Source organism: Antennarius striatus, chromosome 3 (genome assembly GCF_040054535.1).
Source record: "Antennarius striatus isolate MH-2024 chromosome 3, ASM4005453v1, whole genome shotgun sequence".
NCBI lineage: Eukaryota > Metazoa > Chordata > Actinopteri > Lophiiformes > Antennariidae > Antennarius > Antennarius striatus.
Window position 1 is genome coordinate 23,724,627 of NC_090778.1, and position 23,249 is coordinate 23,747,875.

The 23,249-nt window shown below is 39.5% G+C and overlaps 1 protein-coding gene across 2 annotated transcripts in view; it reads right to left on the bottom strand.

Annotated features, from left to right (window-relative positions):
• The window catches only part of edil3a (EGF-like repeats and discoidin I-like domains 3a), a 100,620-nt gene that overhangs the window by 22,184 nt on the left and 55,187 nt on the right, over positions 1-23,249 (bottom strand). For both annotated transcript variants that reach the window (XM_068311043.1, XM_068311042.1), the window contains 5 exons: positions 20,538-20,651; positions 12,529-12,710; positions 6,479-6,634; positions 5,315-5,459; positions 4,749-4,933 (listed from right to left, as the gene is read on the bottom strand). In XM_068311043.1, the coding sequence (XP_068167144.1) occupies positions 4,749-4,933; positions 5,315-5,459; positions 6,479-6,634; positions 12,529-12,710; positions 20,538-20,651 (782 nt within the window). The remainder of the gene's footprint in view (positions 1-4,748; positions 4,934-5,314; positions 5,460-6,478; positions 6,635-12,528; positions 12,711-20,537; positions 20,652-23,249) is intronic.

Sequence of the window (23,249 nt, forward strand, 5' to 3'; positions counted from 1 at the left end):
TTTAAGGAGATAATTAGGTGTGAAAACCTCAGAGACAGGAACAACAAATGAACCATTGGAATGAAATTACTTTCATAGCTTGTTTTCTAACCTTTGCCGGCCACAATTCATTTACACTGCCACAAATAAAGCGATGCATGTTCCACCATAAATGTCAAGTGACAGTTTGTGTTATGTTTCTCTAAAGCTGGTAATTATACACAGATGGTGTATTTTATATATATGTATATATGTATATATATATATATATATATATATATATATATATATATATATATATATATATATATATATATACATACACACACACATACACACATATATATGTATACATATATACATATACATATATATATATATATATATATATATATATATATATATATATAGAGAGAGAGAGAGAGAGAGAGAGAGAGAGAGAGAGAGAGAGAGAGAGAGAGGTAGTCCATGCCTTTGTTACTTTCAGACTTACTACAATTCATTACTGTCAGGTTGCACCAACAAGTCGATTTAACATCTTCAACTGATCCAGAACGCAGCAGCTTCCTATCTAACACAACCAGATTAGGAGATCACATTTCCCCTGTCCTAGCATCTCTGTATTGGCTCCCTTTTAAAGAATGAATAGAATATAAAATCGTCTTTCTCACTTTTGAAGCCCTTAATAGCTAGGTCTCACCACATTTTGAAGAGGTCATTGTGCCACATTGCCCAACTAGAACTCTGTGGTCCTAAAGTGTCAGTTTGTAATTCCAAAAATTTCTAAAAGCAGACTGGGGGCAAAGCTTTCAAAAGGTGGAATCAGCTCCCTGATTTGGTTTGTGAGGCGGACACCATCTCAATGATAAACGGACGACTTTCCTTTTGAAAAAAGCCTATAGGTAATTCATTCAATAGCTATGATGTCATAGGCCTTCAGGCCTAGAAACACACTGAGCTCATCCGTCTTCCTCCTCCTATCTATCTGTATATTCACATTCCATCAATACACGTTACTAATGTGTTTTCTTCCACATAGTTTTTGTCTGTCCCTCCTTCTGTTCTTTTCTATCTGTCTCAGTCTGCAGGTCCGTCTGTACATGGAGCTTCAGAACCAGGACCTGTAACTGTCGCTCCCTGTTGCACAGCATCAGTATGTCGGGTCTTGTCTGGTGAGGGGTTTATATGTGAAAAAGGGGTCACTCTACTGTAAATAAAGATTGATTTGTTGATATGAAATGTTGACTATATACTCAAAAGCATTCTTCTAACATATATTTGTAAAATTGCAAAATGTTTAAAAGTGACTAGATGACTTAAAATATTTCATATGATATAAAATATTTCATATTTTCACTATCCATCACATTTCCAAAAATGTTAAAACCCAGAATTCTCTTGTCCACTTTGTTGGACATCTTATGATATTAGGTTAAGTTGTATGCTTGAGTCATGTCATGTACATGTATATATCCATGGCAACGTCTATGATCCCAAACTACTTCATCAACTTTTGAATTTGTCTGATCGCTGTGACAGAAATTTAAAATTTCCTCATAAAATATAATAACAATAGCAAGTGGATGTAGTGATAAATATATTATGCAGCAAAGTGTTTGCACAGCACTAGCTTACAGCTCAATGGAACCTTCCACTGTATTACAGCCAAACTAAAGGGTTGGTATTTAGTTTAGTCTTGTGTACAAAGCTTAAAGATTGCAACCGACCAAAGCAAACTCAAAGCCCATTTCTTATTCTAATGCCTTGCCACAGGGATTTGTGAGCTTATAAGTATGTGAGGCTTGACGTTTGTCAAGAGAGACCTGTAATCTTTCACCAGACTTTCATTAAGAGCGCTTTATTAACATACCAAATCCTGAAAACAAAATTTTGAGTATTTACACCAGGTTCACAAGTCCATCAATGAAATTCATTAGATAGTCAACATGTAAGTAACACATTGCAAACATGCTAAGCTTATTGAGACATGCTACTGAATGCCTTTTGATTTAAAGAGTTTTAACGAACAAGACTGATTGTCTCTGATTACTGTCAATTAGTCTAATTCAAGGCACATATATAAATAGGATTAATGTACGACATGTATGTTTACTTTCAATATGTTATTCGAACATGGTCCCAAATACTTTCCAGCAGTGTCAGTGTAGCAGATGTTCTATATGCTGCATGGCAAAAGGATGAGAAAGAGAAAAGATGATGGTGAGTTTAAGAGCACCTGAACAAAGTACTTTCCTATATGGGAACAATAAAAAAACAAATTTAAAGTTCTCTTGTTCTTCACTTTCTGTGGGTGAAGCTGCTTATGGGAACATATTGGATTTCAATGACACAAAATTTATTCAGAATTCAACACTATGAGAGTGAATCCTTGCAAAGTACTTTGTTGAATGCAATTTTGCTGTGTGAGATGAAGTTACAAGATTACTTTTTTCTAGCCGTGTGTACTTCTTTGTCTGAACGTTAACCATTATAAAGAACCTCCGTTGTGTTGAAACATCACTTAAGAACATTTGCTGTGCACATGTTGCATTTAGAGATGCTGAAATTTCATGTCCATGTTAAGATACATAATTAACTAATCAGCTTATGCCAGCTGGAGCTCTTGGCAGCTCAGTAAGCTTTAAGACATCTTAAAAGATTCTGGTTCAGTCTCCCTCTATGCAGCTCTGTCTGGTCCAGACTAACTTTAGTTCATTCCCATGTGAGCACTTCAGTGTTTATTTCATTTTACAGTGTCTTTTTAATCTCTTCTACCATATGATGAAAAATGATCAACAAATATAATATGTAGAACACCAGAAAATAGAGAAATGTAAGAGACAAAATCAATATATGAGTCGTTGACTGCAGGCTTAGCTGTTGAAAGGAGATCTACAAAAAAATCCAGTTCGACATTCTTTCCAACTGCACACCAGAGAACTTGTCTCTGATTAATAGAAATACTTAATTTGTCATTAGGGTTGCTTAATTCCATTCATTTTTAAGGCTTGAAGTAATTTAATGTCACAGAGAATCACTTATTTTCCATGGCAACCAGTCTATAAGAAGACACTGATGGTTGGAGTTAAGGGACTGTTAGAAGATCCTTAATGTAAAGAAGCTGGAGAGCTCAACCTGTTTCATTGTAATAGTGAAAAGACACCCTAAAATGCGTAACTCTTACTTTCTGCTTTTCAAAACCAATATATCTACAGTAATATGCCTTCATGATTTTCTCATTTACGTTTCTAGAGCCACAATTCTGTCCTGTAATATGAGACCACAAGTTTTCTTTATCCCAAGTGATCAGTTTTGTTTAGTAGTAGTTTTGATTGGACCTGACTTTGAACCAGTTTCTTCCGACCCAGATGGCCCTCCATAGATCTTGCGCCCTGCAAAAAGCTTTCAGCATAATAAAAACATACCTGACTCGAGACCTGGATAATCGAATAATGGCCTGTGCGACTACAGAGTGCTAACTGTGTCACCACCAAGGAGATGGTGCAGCGGGAAGGCCAAGAAATCAAAGAAACTCCTCTGATCTTCAATTTCCTGAGATGATGATTTCTCCTATGCTATTAGTCTTCCAGCTCAAAGTGAGATGTGGCTTCTCACTTTAAAAGCGAGGAGCGTTTACTGCCTTTTATCTTAAAAGACGGATATGGAAAAATGTCATTATGAGGCCACACGTGAGGGCACGGCTGGCTCTCATTGAATCCCGGTTGATATGCATCACAAACTCCCTGGGCATTCATAAATCTCTCATATTGTTAGGCACACGTGTTCCCATAGAGAAATGGCTTTCAGCCATCAGTTAATGTAATGACAACAAATATATTGGCAATTTCCAAATAATTTCTGGGGTGCTGGCCTCAGATCACAAGGCTAAACTCCTCCACAACAGACGAGACAGGAATTAAAAAAACAAAACAAAACATACCTGTAGCAAATCAGAAAATGGATTTCAACTTTTCTCCACTGTGGACACATAATGATTTATTTTCCTTTCAAATAATAATAATTGATTCGGTTGGCATACATTACTAGACACACACCATCAATCCCTCTGCTCAGGAGGTGAGCGCTAATCCTTTGGCACAAGGAAATGCAACGATCAGCCTTGTTTGTTATTGCTAATAACCCTGCTTATACTTATTTAGGGGTAGTACTTTTAAGTAATACTCTTATTGGAGCACAAGCATTTATTCTCCACTGAGTACAGATGATGAATACAGTAGAAATCTGACACTTACAGAAATTCGAGGAAGTGCTGTCAGTTATAACAGCTACATATCAGCAGTTCAACCCTCAGCTTCACAGCACATTCCTCAAACATCTTTTCTACTCTTGTATTTGTTGTTTGAAGAAATGGTAGCTCGTACTCCGGTTTAACAAATGAAACACAGCATGGCTCACAGTAGCAACTTCCTCTCACAAAGCTCAACGACAACATTTCGATTCTGATCTGGTTGATCTTTTCTGTCCCGGTGGCCTCGTAGAGATGTGTGCTAACACTGCAGGCTAATGAGGTGATGAGCGATCGACTGCTTTCTTTTGGCTTTATAAAATAATAGTTAATCGTCAACCACGCGGTTCAAGTGTAACCAAAATATCCCTCTTATTGTCTCTCATCTTCTTGTAGTTCGAAGGAACTTTATCTAGAGCACATCTATTGCATAATTTATCCTTACAGATATTGAGAGAAAGCAGTTAAGTCTGTGTGTTTAATATAGAACAGTTTATTCGCTGGATAAATTCCAAAGTGTTACCTGCAGCCACTGTGACTGGTCACTGTGTCCTGCTGTCCAAGCGTTGACCTTGCCTTGTTTGTCTAAACGGGCTTTGCCGGGCTCCCAAGTGAACATGTCCATGTTGAGAGTCCTAAAGATGCTGGAGGCTGTGACCTGATAGTCCTGGATGTGGCCCGACTTCATTCCCAGAGGTTCAGAGCAGCCTGGCAACAACAAATACCAACACATGCTCTCTAAGCCTCCTGACCTTATGGCATCCACGCATAGCAATGAACACAGTGAAAACTAAACATAAAAGTACATACAAGAAGGGTAAATATGAAGCATGAAAAAACATTCAAAGGAAATATGCAAATAGTGCTGTTCTCCGAGAGTGCAAGATGTACAGTTTTGTTTAGCAAGGTACAAAGGTTACCAGAATAAAGTGTAAAAAATATGTAGAACGAAAAAAAAGTATGCTGCCAGTGCTGTTAATATATTAACATTGTGGGATTACACAACTATATAGGAGAGAGTGCAGGGAATTATCTGGTTGTTTGGTAATTATTTTTTAGGTACATTAGAATGAAACTCAGCCCACTCACCTGTTAGCTCACAGCCAAGAAGCTCCATACGTAGGGTACAATGCCTCCTGCAGACTTGTGGGTAAATGCGTACATACTGGGCTTCAATGGGAGGCGTGAAGGAGTTGGCTGATGGAGCGTTGTTATCAACATTTCCTCTGAAAATCTGTGGTAGGGAACAAAAAAAACAGCAGACGGGGGTGAGAGCGGGCGGGGGCAAGTGGGGGGAGGATGTTGAATCAGATCAGTGCCATACTGTCGCAGTCTCCTATCTGTTGCTGTCTCGAGTGTCTGCTCCATACTTAACAAATGGCTCTCATTCAAGGTCAATGAGCTAGAATTACAGGGAAAAATAGACAATTTCCCGCACCATTTGAGCCCGTAATTCATAAGAACAGTAGTGTGCTTAAATTAGTGCTCCAATTATATTACCATACCTTCAGGAGTGTTTTATCCAAATGACCTGGCATGGTCTGACACAAACCCTCAGATTTGAGTGATTTATGCACTGCATGTGTGCGGTGCAGACAGAGGGCAACAGGAAGAGAAAATGGGGAGAGAAAAGGAAGTGTGCTTTCATATAAGAAACAGGAGCTGTCACATTGTGGTTACGGGACAATGTGGATTAAAAAATCCCCCAGTGGTCATGCATGAGTCATGTCGCCATGTGAATCACAGAGAGGACTTGCTGTACAGATGTTTAACCCTCAGTCATCATACACTCAGTCAGCTAAAACAAAAACAAAAAATGAAGAAGGTTAACACAAATATTCCAGACTCATTGCTCAGGGAGATGAATTTGAAAAGAAGTTTGGAGGTTTGAGGTCGTTCGGAGCTCGGCCAAATGGAGGACAGTCGTGGTTTGCTGTCAGGAATGATAGAATGCTGTGTGGCCTATTTGGTCGCTGTTCATCCCCAAATAGTATAAAAATTCAATCTAGAACTCATAAAAGTGGAGGGGGGTAGGGGGCAGCAAGATGGGCCCGGTGTGTGCAAGCTAATTAAAAAGCCATCTCATCACGTCCTCCACCCTGCCCTTGACTGTGAGTGCACAGTCTCCAGTCGCTGCGTGTGTGTATGTGTGTGTGTGCATGTGCATGTACCTTCCTCTGTGTATTATAGACAGAAAGAGAAAGAGTGGAGGGATCGAAAGTGGTCTTGTTCACCCGTGTTTGTGTGTCTCACCATATCCTCATCTTTGCCCTTGACTTTGTACGTTCTCCAAGTCTTCCCGTCGTCGCTGTACGCTACTTTGTAAGACTTGACATACTCCGGGCTGCCGATACGCTTTGCACCCTGGGTAATTAGCCCGGTAACCCTCATTTTCCTCTGTAAGTTTATCTGTGGAACAAAAATATAAACAATTGTTGATATCAGTTTGAATGTGTGCATTTCATCTGTGTGCACACGAACACTGGGAGCAAGCCAATCATGGGAATCAACTCATTCCCCTTTTCTATCTTTTCTGTCGGGGACATCCATCTTATTCAGAACGTCTGTGATCAAATGGAACATGTAATCAATCCTTATGCTACAGATCCAGTTAGCAAGTACTGAGAAGACTGTGGATAGGTTGTGACTCCAAGCATCTTGGAAGAACGTTTCTGTTGATCCTGCACATAAAGTGTGTGTGTGTGTGTGTGTGTGTGTGTGTGTGTGTGTGTGTGTGTGTGTGTGTGTGTGTGTGTGTGTGTGTGTGTGTGTGTGTGTGTGTGTGTGTGTGTGTGCGTGCGCATTTGTGTGTGTGTTTCAGGGCCTGTACCAAATACATACAGTATGTGTGTAAAAAAATAGGCAGGAATCACAAAATAATTTCCCCAAGGGTATAATAAAAGTATGTTTCTTCTTTCTTCCTCTTCATTTTTTCAAATATTATTTTCTTTCACACTGCTGGCGATGGTTGTCAACTTTCCAATTCAACATCCATCGGGGAGGCAGCCGTGTCTGAGGAGCAGTAATGTGTGGGATTACTCATATGCATATACACTGGTACCTTCACCTGACTTGTCTGGATATTGACATGTGATAAGATTTAAATAAAAATAATTGGAGGATAATATGAGATGGTGTTATCATGGTGAAACACTAGGGAAAGTGTGACAAATCAGATGAAGTAATTAAATGCTGCTGACAATTATTCATTCATCATTTTGGTACTGTCCTCAAAAGTTACATCATTTCCAGGGCACTGGATCATCTAGCTCAACCTCAGACAAAATATAAAAACACAGCCGTCTGGTTTTCCGTAGCTGCAGAACAGACGGGCGGCAATAACACAGCATTGAGTGAGCATTAAGGAAAGGTCCATTAACTTAGAATGGCTGAACCAAAAACAGAAATGCAGACTAAAAAAGATTGGGAATTACTCTTGTGAAGTGGACCGTATGACTCACATATCCCAGCCAACCAATCCATAACTAACAGTGATATTGCAAAGAAACAAGATTACATTTCAGTTCATGTTTGCAAAGTTTCTATTTCAGAATATGAACCACTCAAAAGCTGATCCTGGAGAAATGGGAGTCCAACTTCGTTGACAATTTGACCGTACTGAGGGTAGTATCCCTGAGGGTGCTTAAGCTTATTTTCTGGTGTAAAAATGTTAGCATTACTATGAAATAAGGCAATTTACAAGTAAAATATGTGAGAGAAAAAGCTCAGACAGAAAGCCTGAGCCCGCTAAGTTATACCCTGCTTTTCAGTTAATGAAAAAACTTGAGGCTGTCTCCTGAGGAGATTAGAGTGGAGGCTCATATGGATCCAGCACAAGAAAAGAAGTGTTTATGTTCACCAGCCTTGTCTGAAGTAGCAAAAACTAATGGAGTAATTTATAAGAACTATATTGCATTATGGAATCTAAAAAAAAAACCATATTTCTTAACAAACACAAACAAAACTGCATGTTAGTTATATAGAAACTGTCCTTACGTCCTCATAGACATAATTTTCGTATTTTCGGTGTTACTTCCTTCTCCTGCTGTCTCAGTAGAGTGTCTCCCAATAATTAGGAACCCTGTCAGTCACTAAAAGGTCACTGCTGGGGTAATTGGAGTAATTCTTCACATTTTAAATGACCACTCAAAAACATACGTCTGTCAACTCGGTGTTAATGGTGATGCATTTATTTCTTTGACCGAGGCATTGATGTAAATATGCTCCATTATCAATTTTTGGTGATATTGATGATTGCACGATGATGTGTCGCTTTGAAGGAAATAAAGAAGCCTAACTTAAAAATGCAATTTCAAACAGAATATTACACATCACATCAAATTTAATGCATAAAATATATGTCTATCTACAATTGTGGTCAGTTTGTTCACTGATCATCAACCTTCTCAAAACAACTATTTACCCTACGTGCGTTCATCTGTGTGTAATTTATCTTTGTTTCTTCATGTCTCTAAAATGTCTAAACTTCCCATCATGAAGAAAAGTAGACCTTTCATGTCTAAGGACACAGATTTCCCTGTTAACGGAAAAACTCCGCTGATGCTGGAGTTGAAAACTGTAACCTCTATCATAACAGAATAATAGAAGAATAACATCAAGTGTTCCTAGGAATGAAGACATTGGAAATATGAAGAAATCTATTATGGGATGCATAACTATGAGACAAATTCCAGTCAATTGTATTCTCTCCATCAGTTTTCGAGATGTGGGCAGACCATACCGTCTATCCAACCCATTTCCGATGTGTGTCTCTTTATAACTCTTTTAACAGAGCATAGGAAAGGATTTTTTTTGTCACAAAAAGTCAATTGTACTTGTAGGAAAAGCTTCAGGAAAAGCATTTACTATAAACCCAGTTGATTTTATTCAATACATTTACCATATCTAGCATTGTTTGTGCCCTCAGAATTTGATTATATACATTTAATTGTGCTTAAAAGGCAGTTTTTTATTCATTAACTGTTACCTTTTCACCAATTCACCCTTTTCTTTTCCCTGGAGCATGCTGTGCCTTGTGAATGACTAGCACTGAGAGTTTGATTGCTATGATAAAAACTGTTTCTCTGAAAAATATTAATTTAAACTGCATTCACACTGGACCTTTCTTATTTCCTGCTGTCGCCTGGTCCTGCTTGCTGTGACCCAATTCAGCAGATTCCCTTTTTCCCCTTGAAGACATCATTCAAGCAATTCCTGGATTCCACACCCGGAAAAGGATCTAGTTCATTCTTTGTGCCAGTGTTGTTGCAGCATGTCTGACATTGTCACTGCCGCAAGCTTCTACCCACTATGAAAGTCCCAGAGGCACTGCCTTTGGGTTTTTGAATGCAGCATTCTCCAGATGCACTCTGATCTTGGTGAATATCACCGTCTGTTCTGGGATTAAGGCAGACACTTCCGGGGATATTGCAGCCAATCAACACTGAGTGACAAGTGACTGGAACCAGTGGAATGTTGCTTGAATTGGGACTTTTCACTTTTGACAGTGAGTTCAATCATTGGGTCCCCAAACAATTTGTAGCTTGAGGGATTTTTGGTTCAATCACACCTTTGCATTGACTTTGCATGTAAACTTTTATTATTGAATATTATTTGGACATGTGTCATTGTAAATAGCAAAAGTGTTGGTGTGGGCACAGGCATTTCTAAAGCACTTCTGAGTTGTTGTTGCCGGACCACAAAAAGACGGATTGCTGTCAATGAATCAAGCGCTTCTGCGGTCGCAGCTGTTGGATGGAAGACTAATGAATAAGTTATGGAGGACATCTGTGTTTATAGCTCTAAAGGTGTTAAAGGTGCTGCATTAAATAAAGCTCAGGAATTTTTCCTGCTGCCAAGGATAGCTCGTGTTCAGATACTTGGTAGTAAATAGAATCAAAGCGCATTATTATGGTAAGATGGTAATTTGTCAGACTAACATCTTGAATCAGAGAAGAGATTGTTGATAAAGTTTATGCTGAGATGAAAATGTCTAATGACTGAGAGTGAATTTGCATCTAAGTAGGTTCCATGAAAAGGCATCAGCACATGTGAGTGTGAACACACCGATGAAGATCAGCAGCTGGATGCTAAGCCACTTAATGTTTATCCTCCATTAAGATATTTTCAAGAATTTCTTAGTCTTCGCAAGAAATTTAGATTGTTTCATTCCATAGACACAACTACCTGAGCTATATTTTGCTGATATTGGTCAGACAGGCAGCATATTTCCCTTGAGTGCTCAAATGCAATTTTATGTGTGAGCTAGTCGTGGGACGGCTGTGGAAAACTGATATTCTCACACTATACTGAGGTGTGAACAACAACTCGCAAACACGAGAACCAACATAAACACAAACAAACACATATACAGTGAATACTCCGTCTGCGAGTTTGTGATGTATTATTCAAAGATATGTTGTTCGGCGTTTGATTCATTTGTTGAGGCTTAAGGGAAGAGAGCCGACTCTGGCTGACATCCAGAGATAAATACTGCACCAGGGAAAACCTTGTGAATAGCCAGACAAATGCGATCTGTGCTTTGATTGGGTCGTCATCTGTCAGTACAGCCTGTTTCACCTGACAAACATACAAACTCACACCATACTGTTAAACAGCACAGAGCCACAGCCCTAGCTTCTTAGCATAGTCCCAAAACGCTGACACGATTGTGCACCTCTGTACTCATGTCCCAATTATCCAGGCCCTCTGTAGAAACACACAATGCCTATAGCATCCTGCGCAACACCCCACGTGGCATCATTAAAGTCAAACAAACTGCCTGAATGCTTTATGTCCCACTCTCGTCAGCCCCTCCGTGTACCAGGCTTCTTTTCTCTCACTAATGTCAGCTGTTTCTTTCACTCTCTTTCCTTTTTTACAAATTCATTTTAACCTCGTCTCACTATTCTGCTGTCAGTAGGTGCAGCCTCACATTCATGCTGTAGTATGTTTTTCTATTATATTTTGTTCTCAGTTCGCTGACTGCGTATTAAGTGTCTGATAACATCCCACTTCAAAGTTTGCTTTCAACATTTCCAGCATCACTGAGGTGAGTTGCGTGAAAGAAATGCTGAGGAAAACATGAAAAAATAAAGTTGCTAAATAATGGCTTTTACTATTTGTGCTCTCGGGGAAGAAAGTGATCTCAGGATTGGATTAAGACATTACACTGGAGCTTTTTGGAGATGTGGGATTTGGCAATACATCATGTGAGATTTGTTTTAGTTGCAGTTGTTTCAGCACAAGGTCATAAAAATAATTATTTGCTCATAAATCATTCATTTCTTCAATTGCCTTGTGGTTCCATATAATATGAAGTAAAATGACTGTCGCAGATGTAGAACTATCACTTATCCATTCCATAACTGAATGAGAACTAAAATATACTGGAGTGCTGCAGTAGAAAAGACTACACATCATATGCAGCAATACTCCCAAACCATTGGGAAGGCTATTGACACTGTCATAACAGGCAAGAACTAATGGTTTGACACACAGGTTGACTGTAACAAAACCTAAGTGAGAGCATACCTGAGTGTGTTAATGCTTTGCTGCTGTCAACATCTCATTCATTCTGAAATTGATTTTTTAGATGGAAGCCCCAAAATGGTCACATAAATTACCCAAACTGGCACTGAATTCAGTCTTTTTTCCAGATGATAGGGAAATCATGGTGAATGTAACTACTGAGTTGTGTCTAAAATTACATACCTCTTAAAAGCAAAGTGATTTGCCCATCAAAATTTGCGTAGGACATTATAAAGCATCACAGTGTTGGATAATTTTAATATTTTTACAATACTTTGCACCACACTTTGATTCTTTTTCTTTTTTTTAAACTTTCTGGAGCTTCTATTAGTCTCCTCAATTTATGCTGAAAATGCCAGAGCGGTTCCATTTGCGAGCATGTCAAAACCATATGTCAAAACAAGAGATGGCACAGATGAATAATTGTGAGCAAATCCCCATCATTAAGGGAGACCCAACAGCCACCGGCTTTCACGCTGTTTCTTACACATGGCTACACCTGCATCTGTTCTACCCCCAGCCCATAGTTTTTATTGTTCCTTATTACCGGTAAGTGAGCCATCAATTTCACACTATCAGTGATTAACTTTCACATTCAACAATTTATACAAACCATCAAACGAAACCGAGACGTTACGTGGTAGGGATCCTAAATAAATATACATTTAAACCCATGACAAACCAGAAAATAAAGTCTGTCTGTAATCATGACTCTGTCTCATTTGCTCCTGGCTGTATTTGTGTCGACCTCCTCCCCTGTTACAGTGCTTTACCTGGATCCATGGCCATCTGTCGTTCTCGGCAGCCGTCCAGGCATTGACCAGGCCCTTCTTGTTGAGGCGTGCGAAGTACGGGTACCACTTCTGCAATCCGAAGAGAGCGCGGTGGGTGGAGGAGGCTGTTATCTGCTGGTTGGAGATTATGCCGCCCTCCATGCCCAGTGGTCCGGAGCATTCTGAGGCAAGATGAGAGAAAGAGACAGATATAAGAGCCTCACTCATGGTTTTTTTTTTTTTAATGATGCTTCTGGAATCAAGTTGTTGTGTACTGCAGTTTATCCCTCATTAGTTTGTGCAGTCATTAAAACATTTCATTCATGTTATGTATCTGTGTCCGCGTGCGGAAAAATCCTGTTTTCATTTTTGCAGAGTCCCGCCGAGTCCCAGCTGTCAACAAGAGGACTCCTCTTCGCCTCCTTACTGTCTAAATCCAAAGAACTAACAGTTTTCTCCTTCATCTCCTCCATCAATACCAGAACCCTGAGGCTGAGGAGCTGCAGCCACAGCGTCATCCTCGATGTCAAAGAGCTTTCTAAGAGCTTTAAACATCCTGCAGTCTGCAGGATTAAAGTGGGGAGGCATGACAGCAACTCTCAGGTTAAGAGTTCACAAAAATCTATTTAATTACGAAAGACTATCTAGAAAACAGGATTTTTAATTTTTTTATTTTTGTGAGGGGGCAGATTTAAACATCAATAACAAGGAAATACATTAAAACTGGCAAAAACACCTGGACTAATGTGGTTATGATTGATGAATATAACAGAAAAATCTTTAGTGTTGTTGCTGCAGATAAAAACAGCTTTTTTTCTTCATTTCTAGTTCATGTTGTCATCTTTCAGAGGAGCGGTGCTGAGCTGAAGAGGCATGTAACGTCTTCCTTTCCCCATCATTGCTCGTAAGACTTCCGACGCAGCCACCATGTAGACAAAAGCTCTGCCCTGCCTTCATTATAAGCAGCTTGTTTTCCTTCTTAATCCTGATTTGTGTATCTTGGCACATCAAGAGCATCTTAATAGATATACCTGCGGTGAGGAGGATTCTGATCATGTTTATCCAATCGAGAAGATATTGTAGGCACAAAATAAAAAAACAAACAGAAAAACCAGTAAAGCAAATAATAACAGAAACACAAATGGAACTGATGAAAAGGAGACATGCATCCATCTGGTATGTTAGATGAATATAAGGTGTTTGTACAATAGCAATGCATTAAACTGACACACCACATAAAATTTTCTTAATCCTTCATTCTCCACAAAACATCTGCTTTTTCCATTAACACCAGCTCAGCCCACCGGCTCAGGACAGATTGAATTTAGAGGGGAGGAATGTGGAGTTTACTTCTAATTATAACTCAGGTGGGCCTTGAAAACAATGTAACCCATTTAACTGGGGTTGAATTGTAGCTGCAAACAGCTGGGGAATGTAGCCATCAAAAGCGACATCAGACGTGTTTGCAGGGCTTCGGCCTGAATAAACAAGTATGAGATTGTGTGCAGAGGAAATGATTTCTCCATCTTTTTTACAGAAGAAGAACAGAAGAATGTGCAACTCGTTTGCTTAAAAATATCTGCAATTTGTAGGAACACAAACCAGCTGAGAGGTGACACAAAGTCAGTCTGAAATGTGCTAACAGGAATAATGCACAAACACAAGGATCCTCAGATTTAGTCTTCTCCAAAAAAGTGTCACAGCTGTTTGTTATGTGTTGCATTAATTACAACAGATGCTTAAGTGAGTCTTGAAGTCAAGCATATCCTGGGTACATGCAAGGATTCTTGGTTGTGTATTTCTTTGTTTTGAAACTAATTTGCAGTTCTATGAAACCTTTGTAATTCTGCAGCTTTGTTTCACTGCATAAGAAAAACTGGCAGCACAGCATGTCAATAATTCATGAGCTGATCTTGGGTAGAACTTAAATAGCAGATTCAGACAATGAATTCTCCATCAGAGTGGTAAGCTGCGAAACCCGAGGGTTATAACGATGTAATAACAATTTATAAGTTTGTGGCAGCACATGCATTTTCTGCTTGTATTTTTCTCTTTTATTTTCCTCCTGAAAAATGTTTCATTTGAGTAAGAGTAAAGACTATTTGGATGCAGGGTTTAATTTCATTGATAAATCGCTGTGTTCAGTTAGAATGGATATGGTGTGGGTGGGTTTCTTCTCATCATATCCCTTGTGCTTATTTCTAATGACAATGGGTGTAAAAAATAATATTGGTGTGATAAAGCTGTGCCCATTAATTTATTGTACTTCTTGTGTTGAACAGTGGCCATTATATCAAAACGTTCAGAACTCATTAGATTTCTCCCATTAGTGTGTCTCTTAGTCACAGATGATTAAATGACTGTTTGAGAGCCTAAAACAAGTGTTGGGAATGTGGAGACAATGTGGACAATACCCAAAAAAGAGCAAGGCCATTTCGGCTGAGCCAGAGGTGCTGCATGCTCATGCCAGCTGAACTTGGAGTGGAACAACTATTTCAAAACCTGGCGCTAACACCCACACGGAGTGGTCACGGCGATGGACAATGCAACTGGAAGCTGGAGATTCAAAGAGGAATCTCCAGCTTCCAGAGGAATGAGGAATAAAGTTAAACCTGACACAACTTCTGTGGAGACACAGGGATTCATTGGAGGCAGGTGGGAAGCGTATATATGCCAATGTGTCCATGCATCCCATCACTCTTGCTTCAGTTTCTCCTTGTGTGTGACTCATTGCCTCCAGACAGAGGAGTGGATGGTGTAGGTGGATGTGTAGCCAACTGCTAATGGTCTTTTTCATAGATTTCGGGAGGCACAAAAGGTGAACAGTTTAAACCCACGGTGCAGGAGGATGCTTAAGTGTTGGATATAAAGTAATTAAAGTCAGAATTCTCCGCTTAATCTTTTTTATTCAAGGAGAAGTGGTATTTATATATTTTAAGGGTGTTTATCCTCAAATGAAAAATTATACAGAGGCTCCTATGTCACAGCAAGATATGTAGGATTCAATTATAAAGAATGAAAACAGATACTTTGGGCAACTTGCATTTGATTAGAGGTGAAGTGAAGGTATGAAAATAATCAAGCCATATAGATTTCAAATCCTACGGGTTTGTTTGCAGGCCCAGCAATCAATTCCAATCAAAGCTAAAGTAACAAGGATGTGTCTTTAAGTGTAAAGTTTTCTGCTCCTAAGGCTGAGACTGACGCACTAAAGCTACGCTAACATTTCTCATAAAGCTGTGTGACAGATCTTTTTTCTGTTTTCTCCCTCGCTCCCTCCTTCCCTCCAGTTTGCTCCTCCTTTTCTTCCACTTAGACCTCTTTCTCCCCTGGCTGTTGGTGCCTCATCCAGTCACACAGATCTGGATCCTCCTCCCCCTGGAGATCAAGCCTCTCACCTCATCTGTGCCCTTACTTGTTTCTCTCTCTCTCCGTCTCTCTCTCTCTCTCTCTCTGTCTCTCTCTTTCTCTCTCCCTCCCTCCCTCCCTCCCTCTCTCCCTCTCTCTCTCTCTCTCTCTCTCTCATCTGAAATCTGCGGCACCTCTTTTGCGTTTGTTCGACTTGTCCTTCAGCCAGGTCTCCAGGGTGAACAGAATATTGTGTGGCTTATTTCTTTGCAGTTGCCCTGACCCACACTCTTTATTTTATTTTTACATGTACGTGTGTTTTGTCATTGTCATCATCATCACCATCATCATTATCATCGTGATTTTTGTTGACCTCTTCTGAATTCACATTAACTATATAATCTGCCGCCCTTCACTGAACTTTTTCCTTGTTCATTTTTACCCCAGTATAAGTATGTTAGCATCAGTCACTTAGAATTAAACACAAAGCATGCAAGTAAAGTATAATAGGCTGTCTAGAAAGCATAAAGATTTTGTCAATGTTTGGGCAAATAGATCTCATTGGTGGTGAATGTGTGAAACTGAGGGCCAGACTAAAGAATTAGGGAATTTGAAGTCCTGAAAATGGGATCTATTTATCCTCATCGTGACCTGACATGAAGGCTGTGGTGGCATCAACAAAGCATTATATCTGTCTAGTTGTCCTTCTCTGGCACCTCCCATGCAAAGCATGCAGATGTTGTCGCGAGGCAATGTCACGGTCCTTTTCCACCTCGCAAAAATGAGGGGCCACCTCTAACGAGCTGCCTGCCAGTCATCCATCAGAGCAGCCGAGGCGGCCGGCCCCCGGGCCTTGGCCTGCTGGCCCCTCAGCATACATCAGCCCTGTAACAGCACACATCACTAACACCACCACCACCATTATGTGACAGCTGAATCCATCTCCCACAAGCCCTACCTACAGCCTAAACAAATTAGAGCGCCACTGAAATTAATGCCGGCTCACCAATACTAATGAGCGTACAGAGGAGGAAGGGGATGAAGAAGTGAATAATAAACTCACAATGTCAGCCGTGCCTTGGTGCTTTCACAGATATCAAATGAGGATGAGTGAAATGCAACTGCATTTAATATATTTTTTTTGTGTCAAATAAAAATTTTACGTCCCAATTTATGACTGATTGGTTCTGCAGGTCCTTATTGTTGTCAATCCACAACACCCTATCCATCCATTTTCTGTTACTACTTATCCTGTGAAAGGTTACTGGGGTTCTAGAGCCAATCCCAGATGACCTTTGGTTAGTCAATTCATCAGTTCTTCACAGAGCTACAAAGAAAAGCAAACAACCATCTTCTATATTGAATGTCTTTGGACGGTGAGGGGCGGCACGGTGGCGCAGTGGTTAGCGCTGCTGCCTCACAACACGGCGGACCCGGGTTCGAGTCCCGCTCTGTGCGGAGTTCGCATGCTCTCCCCGTGTCTGCGTGGGTTCTCTCCGGGTTCTCCGGCTTCCTCCCACCTCCAAAAAGCATGCGCTTCAGGTTAATTGGCCGGTCCCAAATTGACCATAGGAGTGAGTGTGTGTGTGAATGTATGTTTGTTTGTATGTGGCTCCGCGGTACACTGGCGTCGTGCCCGGAGTGTCCCCCGCCTCACGCCCTGAGACTGCCAGGATAGGCACTGGCGACCCTGCGACCTGCGTTAGCGGATTAAGCGGGTTGGAAAATGAATGAATGAATGAATGGACGGTGAGGAAACTGGAGTACCTGAACCCAAATCGTTTTACTCAGACGTAACAGCACAAAACCCTAATCTCTTTGTTGGAAGTAATACGATGCTGAAAAACACAGAACCTATCCATGACGCTAAACAGGATCATCAATGGATTAAGCTAAATGGACTTGCATTTATACAGCCACTCAACACGTTTGACGATGCAGTGCGCACTCACCCAATCTGATGGATGAGGCAACTTGCTGACATTGTGACCAACAAAGTGCTCCAAAGTGCCTTGGGATTTATCAATGCTCAGCCACTCACACTGATATTCACCCAACGATGGATCAGCCATTGGGAGAAATTTGAGATTTGGGATTTTTGCACACTTTTTATGCAGCTTTAAGCAAATGTTAAACTGCAAATCTTTTGATGAGAGGACAGCCACTACTTCTCTGGTAAAATCAAAGCACTGCAATTTTTTAGTGTAGCACTACTAACATACTCGGTATGTATGTCAATTATGTGCAAAGAATTATTCTATGAAATGATGTGCAGCAGTAGGAGAATATGTAAAAATATGTACCAAACATTATCTGTTAAATGTGCAAAATCAAGCTGAGCAGCGGGGAGGCGGGTGCCTGTGATTTGTTAATGGGGCCAGCAGGAGACGGGAGGAAGCCCAAAGCTTTTGGTCCTGATGGACCACAGCTTCCTGCCGGAGGGTAGCATTGTGGAACAAAACAAAACATAGAAACATCTTTATCAGTTTGACATGTGAAAGCATTCAGAAAATGTCTTGTTGTAGTGAAAATACACTTCAAAAACAGGAAAATAGTTTTTTTCCACAGGAGTATGCTTGGACATGTAAGTTATTGTTTTAGACTTTTGAATTCAGAATAACACATCTGTGCTTTCATTGGCTGGGATAGTATGGGTTAGGCAACAAGAGTGAAGGTTGGTAAGAGTGAGGGTAGAGGGCAAAGTTGGTCTAAATTAATGCTAATGCAGATTAGCCCTTAACATACAGTAAGTTAGAACAGGGTGTCTCGTTATTCATTCAAATAACATTAGATATAATACACTTTGGATTATTATCATCCCAAACACTCTGACTGACTGACCTACGGTTACTGAGTTGATTTGATCAACAGCTGTCAGTTTAAATTTGATTTTACAGGGTGGAAGTAAGTTTAAGCAAAAAATGTATATGACTGAGTTGACTGACTGACTTGAGGCAGACAGTTTTACATCTGACTTAGCCTCAAGATGCTTTTTGGGCGGTGAGACATCATTAGTCTCCCTCAAAAAGAAGATTGTTAACCGATCATTTAACTCGTATTAATCTGTAATTTTGAAAGTCTCTGGGTGATTACAGCAGTGAGAGTTCCAAATTTGTTTGAGTGGAAAGGCTGAGAGAGCTCCTTGTATTTAATGCCCTGATGATGATACTGTGATTCTTCTTCACTCTGCTGGCTTTCTATTGGATGATGGAGATCAATAACGAAGGCACAGTAATTAATTCAACATAATCAGATAATCAGTGAACAAGTAGGCAATGCTCAAACACAGTGTCCACACAATATTTTCACAATGTTTTGTAGCATAAGCAGAAACTGTATGGCTTCTAAATTCTGAAATTCTGTGTTTGGTGTGTGTGTGTGTGTGTGTGTGTGTGTGTGTGTGTGTGTGTGTGTGTGTGTGTGTGTGTGTGTGTGTGTGTGTGTGTGTGTGTGTGTGTGTGTGTGTTCTGTGTCTGTGTGTGTACAGAGCTTGCCCACACACAGAGTGGGTGGAAGAAACAAGTCAAACTAGATGGTTTATTGCATAAAAATACATTTGGAGTGTTCCACCTTATTCCTATGTGTACATAAGACCCAACCAACATCATATTACAATCGAGTTTAGATACAATCAAATGATGCATTAAAAAATATAGTTTTTCACTAGGAAACAAAAGATGCAGATGTAGCGAACCTTCAAATCTGAGAACCGAGTAAGGTCACGATGATCTCATTGGGTAGATTCCTCTAAAATTAAAGCTGAGGTTTGCACGTTCACAACCCAAATAAACCATATTCCTAATTACACGCTGCAAAGAACCGAAGCTGAATTAATGGATGTACAACACGCTGCAAAGATATTGGATTTACTTGGGAACATGAGCATGAATCATTAAACAAATGACGCTGCTCATGTGTTCGTTCAGACTAGATAGATCTTCCACCACATCAGTCAGGCAGCAACTCTTCCCTCACAAAGTTCACTTCGACTTCTATCATTCAACTTCAGCAAAGTGTAGACTCTAGTGCTTCTAGCAAATGTATCACCTTTTGCTCTCTGTTGTCAACATTGTAGTTTGTTGCTGAACAAATGTGCACCACCTGCAGTGAAACAGGACACCTAATGAATTAATCTGTGACTGCAAATACAAAAAAGACTGTGAGTCCTCTGATACACTAAAATTCAATTTCTACAACAGGTGCAAAGTGCAGAAATAGTGTAATAAAGATGTGAAAATCTTTTGAGCACATGGTTTTTAGTTCTCTCATTTCACAGCTGATGGTCAACAATTCTGTTTTTCTTGCACAGATAACTATTTCTTTAGGCTTGATCTCAACATGCATTTTTTGTAGAAAAAATGCATTCTTGTTTTCTAATAATAAATTTTAAGGGTTTTTAATTTTAATGTTGTGGATACAGAGCAACTTTCCAGCTGATATCTTGTATATGTTAATGTTCTGAAATATGAGGGTTCATGCTTTATATAAATAGTAAATGATCACATAGACAGAGAATTTAGTTCCTATATACTGTATTTTCAAGGCTGAAGTATGGGATTGATAGCTGTGTGTGAGAAAAATGAACACATTCCAAATGTGGTTTACCTGCAGAATCAGGTGTCGTGTTTTAGAACCGATCAATAGAATTAATGACGACTTACTGGACTGACAGTTCCTTCCCATGTACTCCCCTGGACATTCACAGGAATAGTTGGCGACCAGGTCCGTGCAAACGCCCCCATTCTTGCAAGGATCCCTTTCACACTCGTTAATATCTGAAAGAGCCAAGACACGAAAAAAGGTGCATTTATTTCCTTGAAGCAGACATGTGGGTAATTAGAAAGACCTCATCCTAATTTGAATGCATCGGCAACAAGCATGTATTGAATTTTCTTTGTGAGTTACTTGACTCTATCTTCACATAGATGCCCTAACAAAGACAAGTAGTTCCTTAAGACGAATAAATCACGTTTCTCCTCTGGAGACCGCTAACTCTGGAACACGAGGAGTTGTTGTTCGATTTTAAGGACAATTAACCTGCAGTGTACTTTCTCTGTGATTTGTAATAAGCGAAAAAGTTTTAAACTGAAAACTCAAGTTAGTCCGTAATTTTGTTTGTTGGTGTTTTGTCTATTTGCAACATTAATATTGCCAAAACCTGTCAGTAATAATTCAGTAATGAACAAGGAATGAATAGATTTTTTTAATGGATTGTTCATTTGTGCATCTTAAGAGGCCCAAAGTTGAAGTTACTGTTTATCTGACACTATATAATTGTAATATTTCGACTAAACTTGTTTTTCAGAAATATTTCGCAGCAGAAAACCCTTAGAATCTCATTCTTAGCAGAGAAGAATGAGACATAAATTATTCATTCATTTTCCCCAAACAACATCTCAGAACTTGTTAAGTTAATAAACAAACTCATTAAAAGTTGGAGCATAATTACAGTGTAATAACAAAGGGACATAAATAAAAGGAAGTCAGAAGGAGACCTTCAAAAGAGCAAGATAGACAGATTGGTTTAATATCATCCTAACAAATGGCTATTTTCCAGGTAATAGAAAGCCACATCCCTCTTTTTTTCCCACAAGATTCCATAACCGCTGCAAGGATGCAATGCCATCTCCTTTCACATATTTTCCTCAGCCATTACATTTCAGTACATGGCCGCAAAACGAGCAAATATCCAGGCCTCCTTAGTAGGATGTAATTAGAAACATGGCGATGAAACGAGGAGCACAAGACTGAATACGAGATGAAGCCATCATTTTACTTCCACGCAGGATGACCTGCGCCTGGAGTCTTTTATACATCAATAGAATAATTCAATTGAAATGAAATAGTAGGCAAGGAATGGTGACACAAACTAATTTCTTTGTGATTTGAAACATTAGGAGTCGTCCTGTGGTTTTCCATCTCATCCCGCACCTCTCCGCTTCTCGTCTTTGTGTCTTTGGATGTGTCATGTTGCAAGACCCCACGCACCGCCTTCCTCGACTCCATACCTGATCCCCATCGACTCATCAAGCTGTGGTTTATCTTCCTCCACTCCTCACCACATTATTCATCTAGCTTTCTACCCAGTCTTTTGAATACTGGAATATGTTCCCCATAAAGTATAAGGGTTCATAACATAGTAGCACTATGATAATCAGATGAACATGATTTGATTAAATCTTGCTGTTTTATTTTGTTTTGCATTAGCTTGTTTCTAGTATTTGAGAAATTTCCCCTATGAAGAGAAGCTTGGATTTATAACCTTACTCTACAAGGTTTTTGCTCAGTTGAGTAGTAGCCACCTACTGTATAATTTCAATTTGAGTCCTTTCTGTTCATCCTAAACAGAGTAATACCTCGAAATATGAGCTACTCAACATTCGGGTTATTTGAGAAATGAGCCATTGCGCTGTCCATATTTTTGGTACAAGCAGTGCTTCGGGACACCACCGCTAGTTTGCAGATGGATACAACAGGGGCTGAAACCTGTAACTTATTTACGTAACTTATATACAATTTGTTATGCACAGGCAAAGTATATACGTTTAATGGTTGATACAAGATGTGTGTTTTCATAACTAAAAAGGGTTTGGGGCTTTTTTAGAAGGCTGGAGTGGATTACAATCATTTTAGTTATCTGAAATGAGGAAATGTTGTTTGACTCATGACTAGTTTGACTCAACGAGCTCAGTCATAAAACAAATTAAACTCGTATCTTGAAGTATTACCATAAGTTAAATACTAGAACAACACGCTACAGCACCGCCGGTTTGAAATAATATGGCTGCAGTTAATAAAAGTTTATTACAAGAACAGTTGAGAGGAAAGGAGGTTAACTTCCAACAAATGTCTAATAGTTTCTAAACTCACCTATGGCTGCCATGAGTCTTTTAATCCTGAAAAGCATCTGGTGACTCATAGGTGCATTTTGGCTTCATGAATATGTAACCAGGCAAGAGATTTGCAAATCTTAAGAAAGTAAAACATGATTAAAGCAAGTCTGTCATGGTGCATCTTCATCTCTCCGAGATGTTATCTATAATACCCCTCACAGTCATTTGGGCATATTTTGTAATATCTGAAAATATTTTTCCTTCTGTGAATATCTTACGCTTGAGAGAAATACGGTCATGGTCTTCACACATAATGTTCTGTACTGTGACTGGAAGGAGTAGCGTCTTTAATCTGCAGCAAAGCAGAAAACTAAAAATAAGTTCCATAAATAAATAAATAAACAGACTGAAATAAAGAGAAAGAGAGAGAAAGAGAGAAGACACCAAAGAGAAAAATTATAACGTTTTGTGAATAACCCCAAAATTCGTGGGGGACCAGAGTGAAAACTATATTTAGGTGAAAATATGTTTGATGAAATT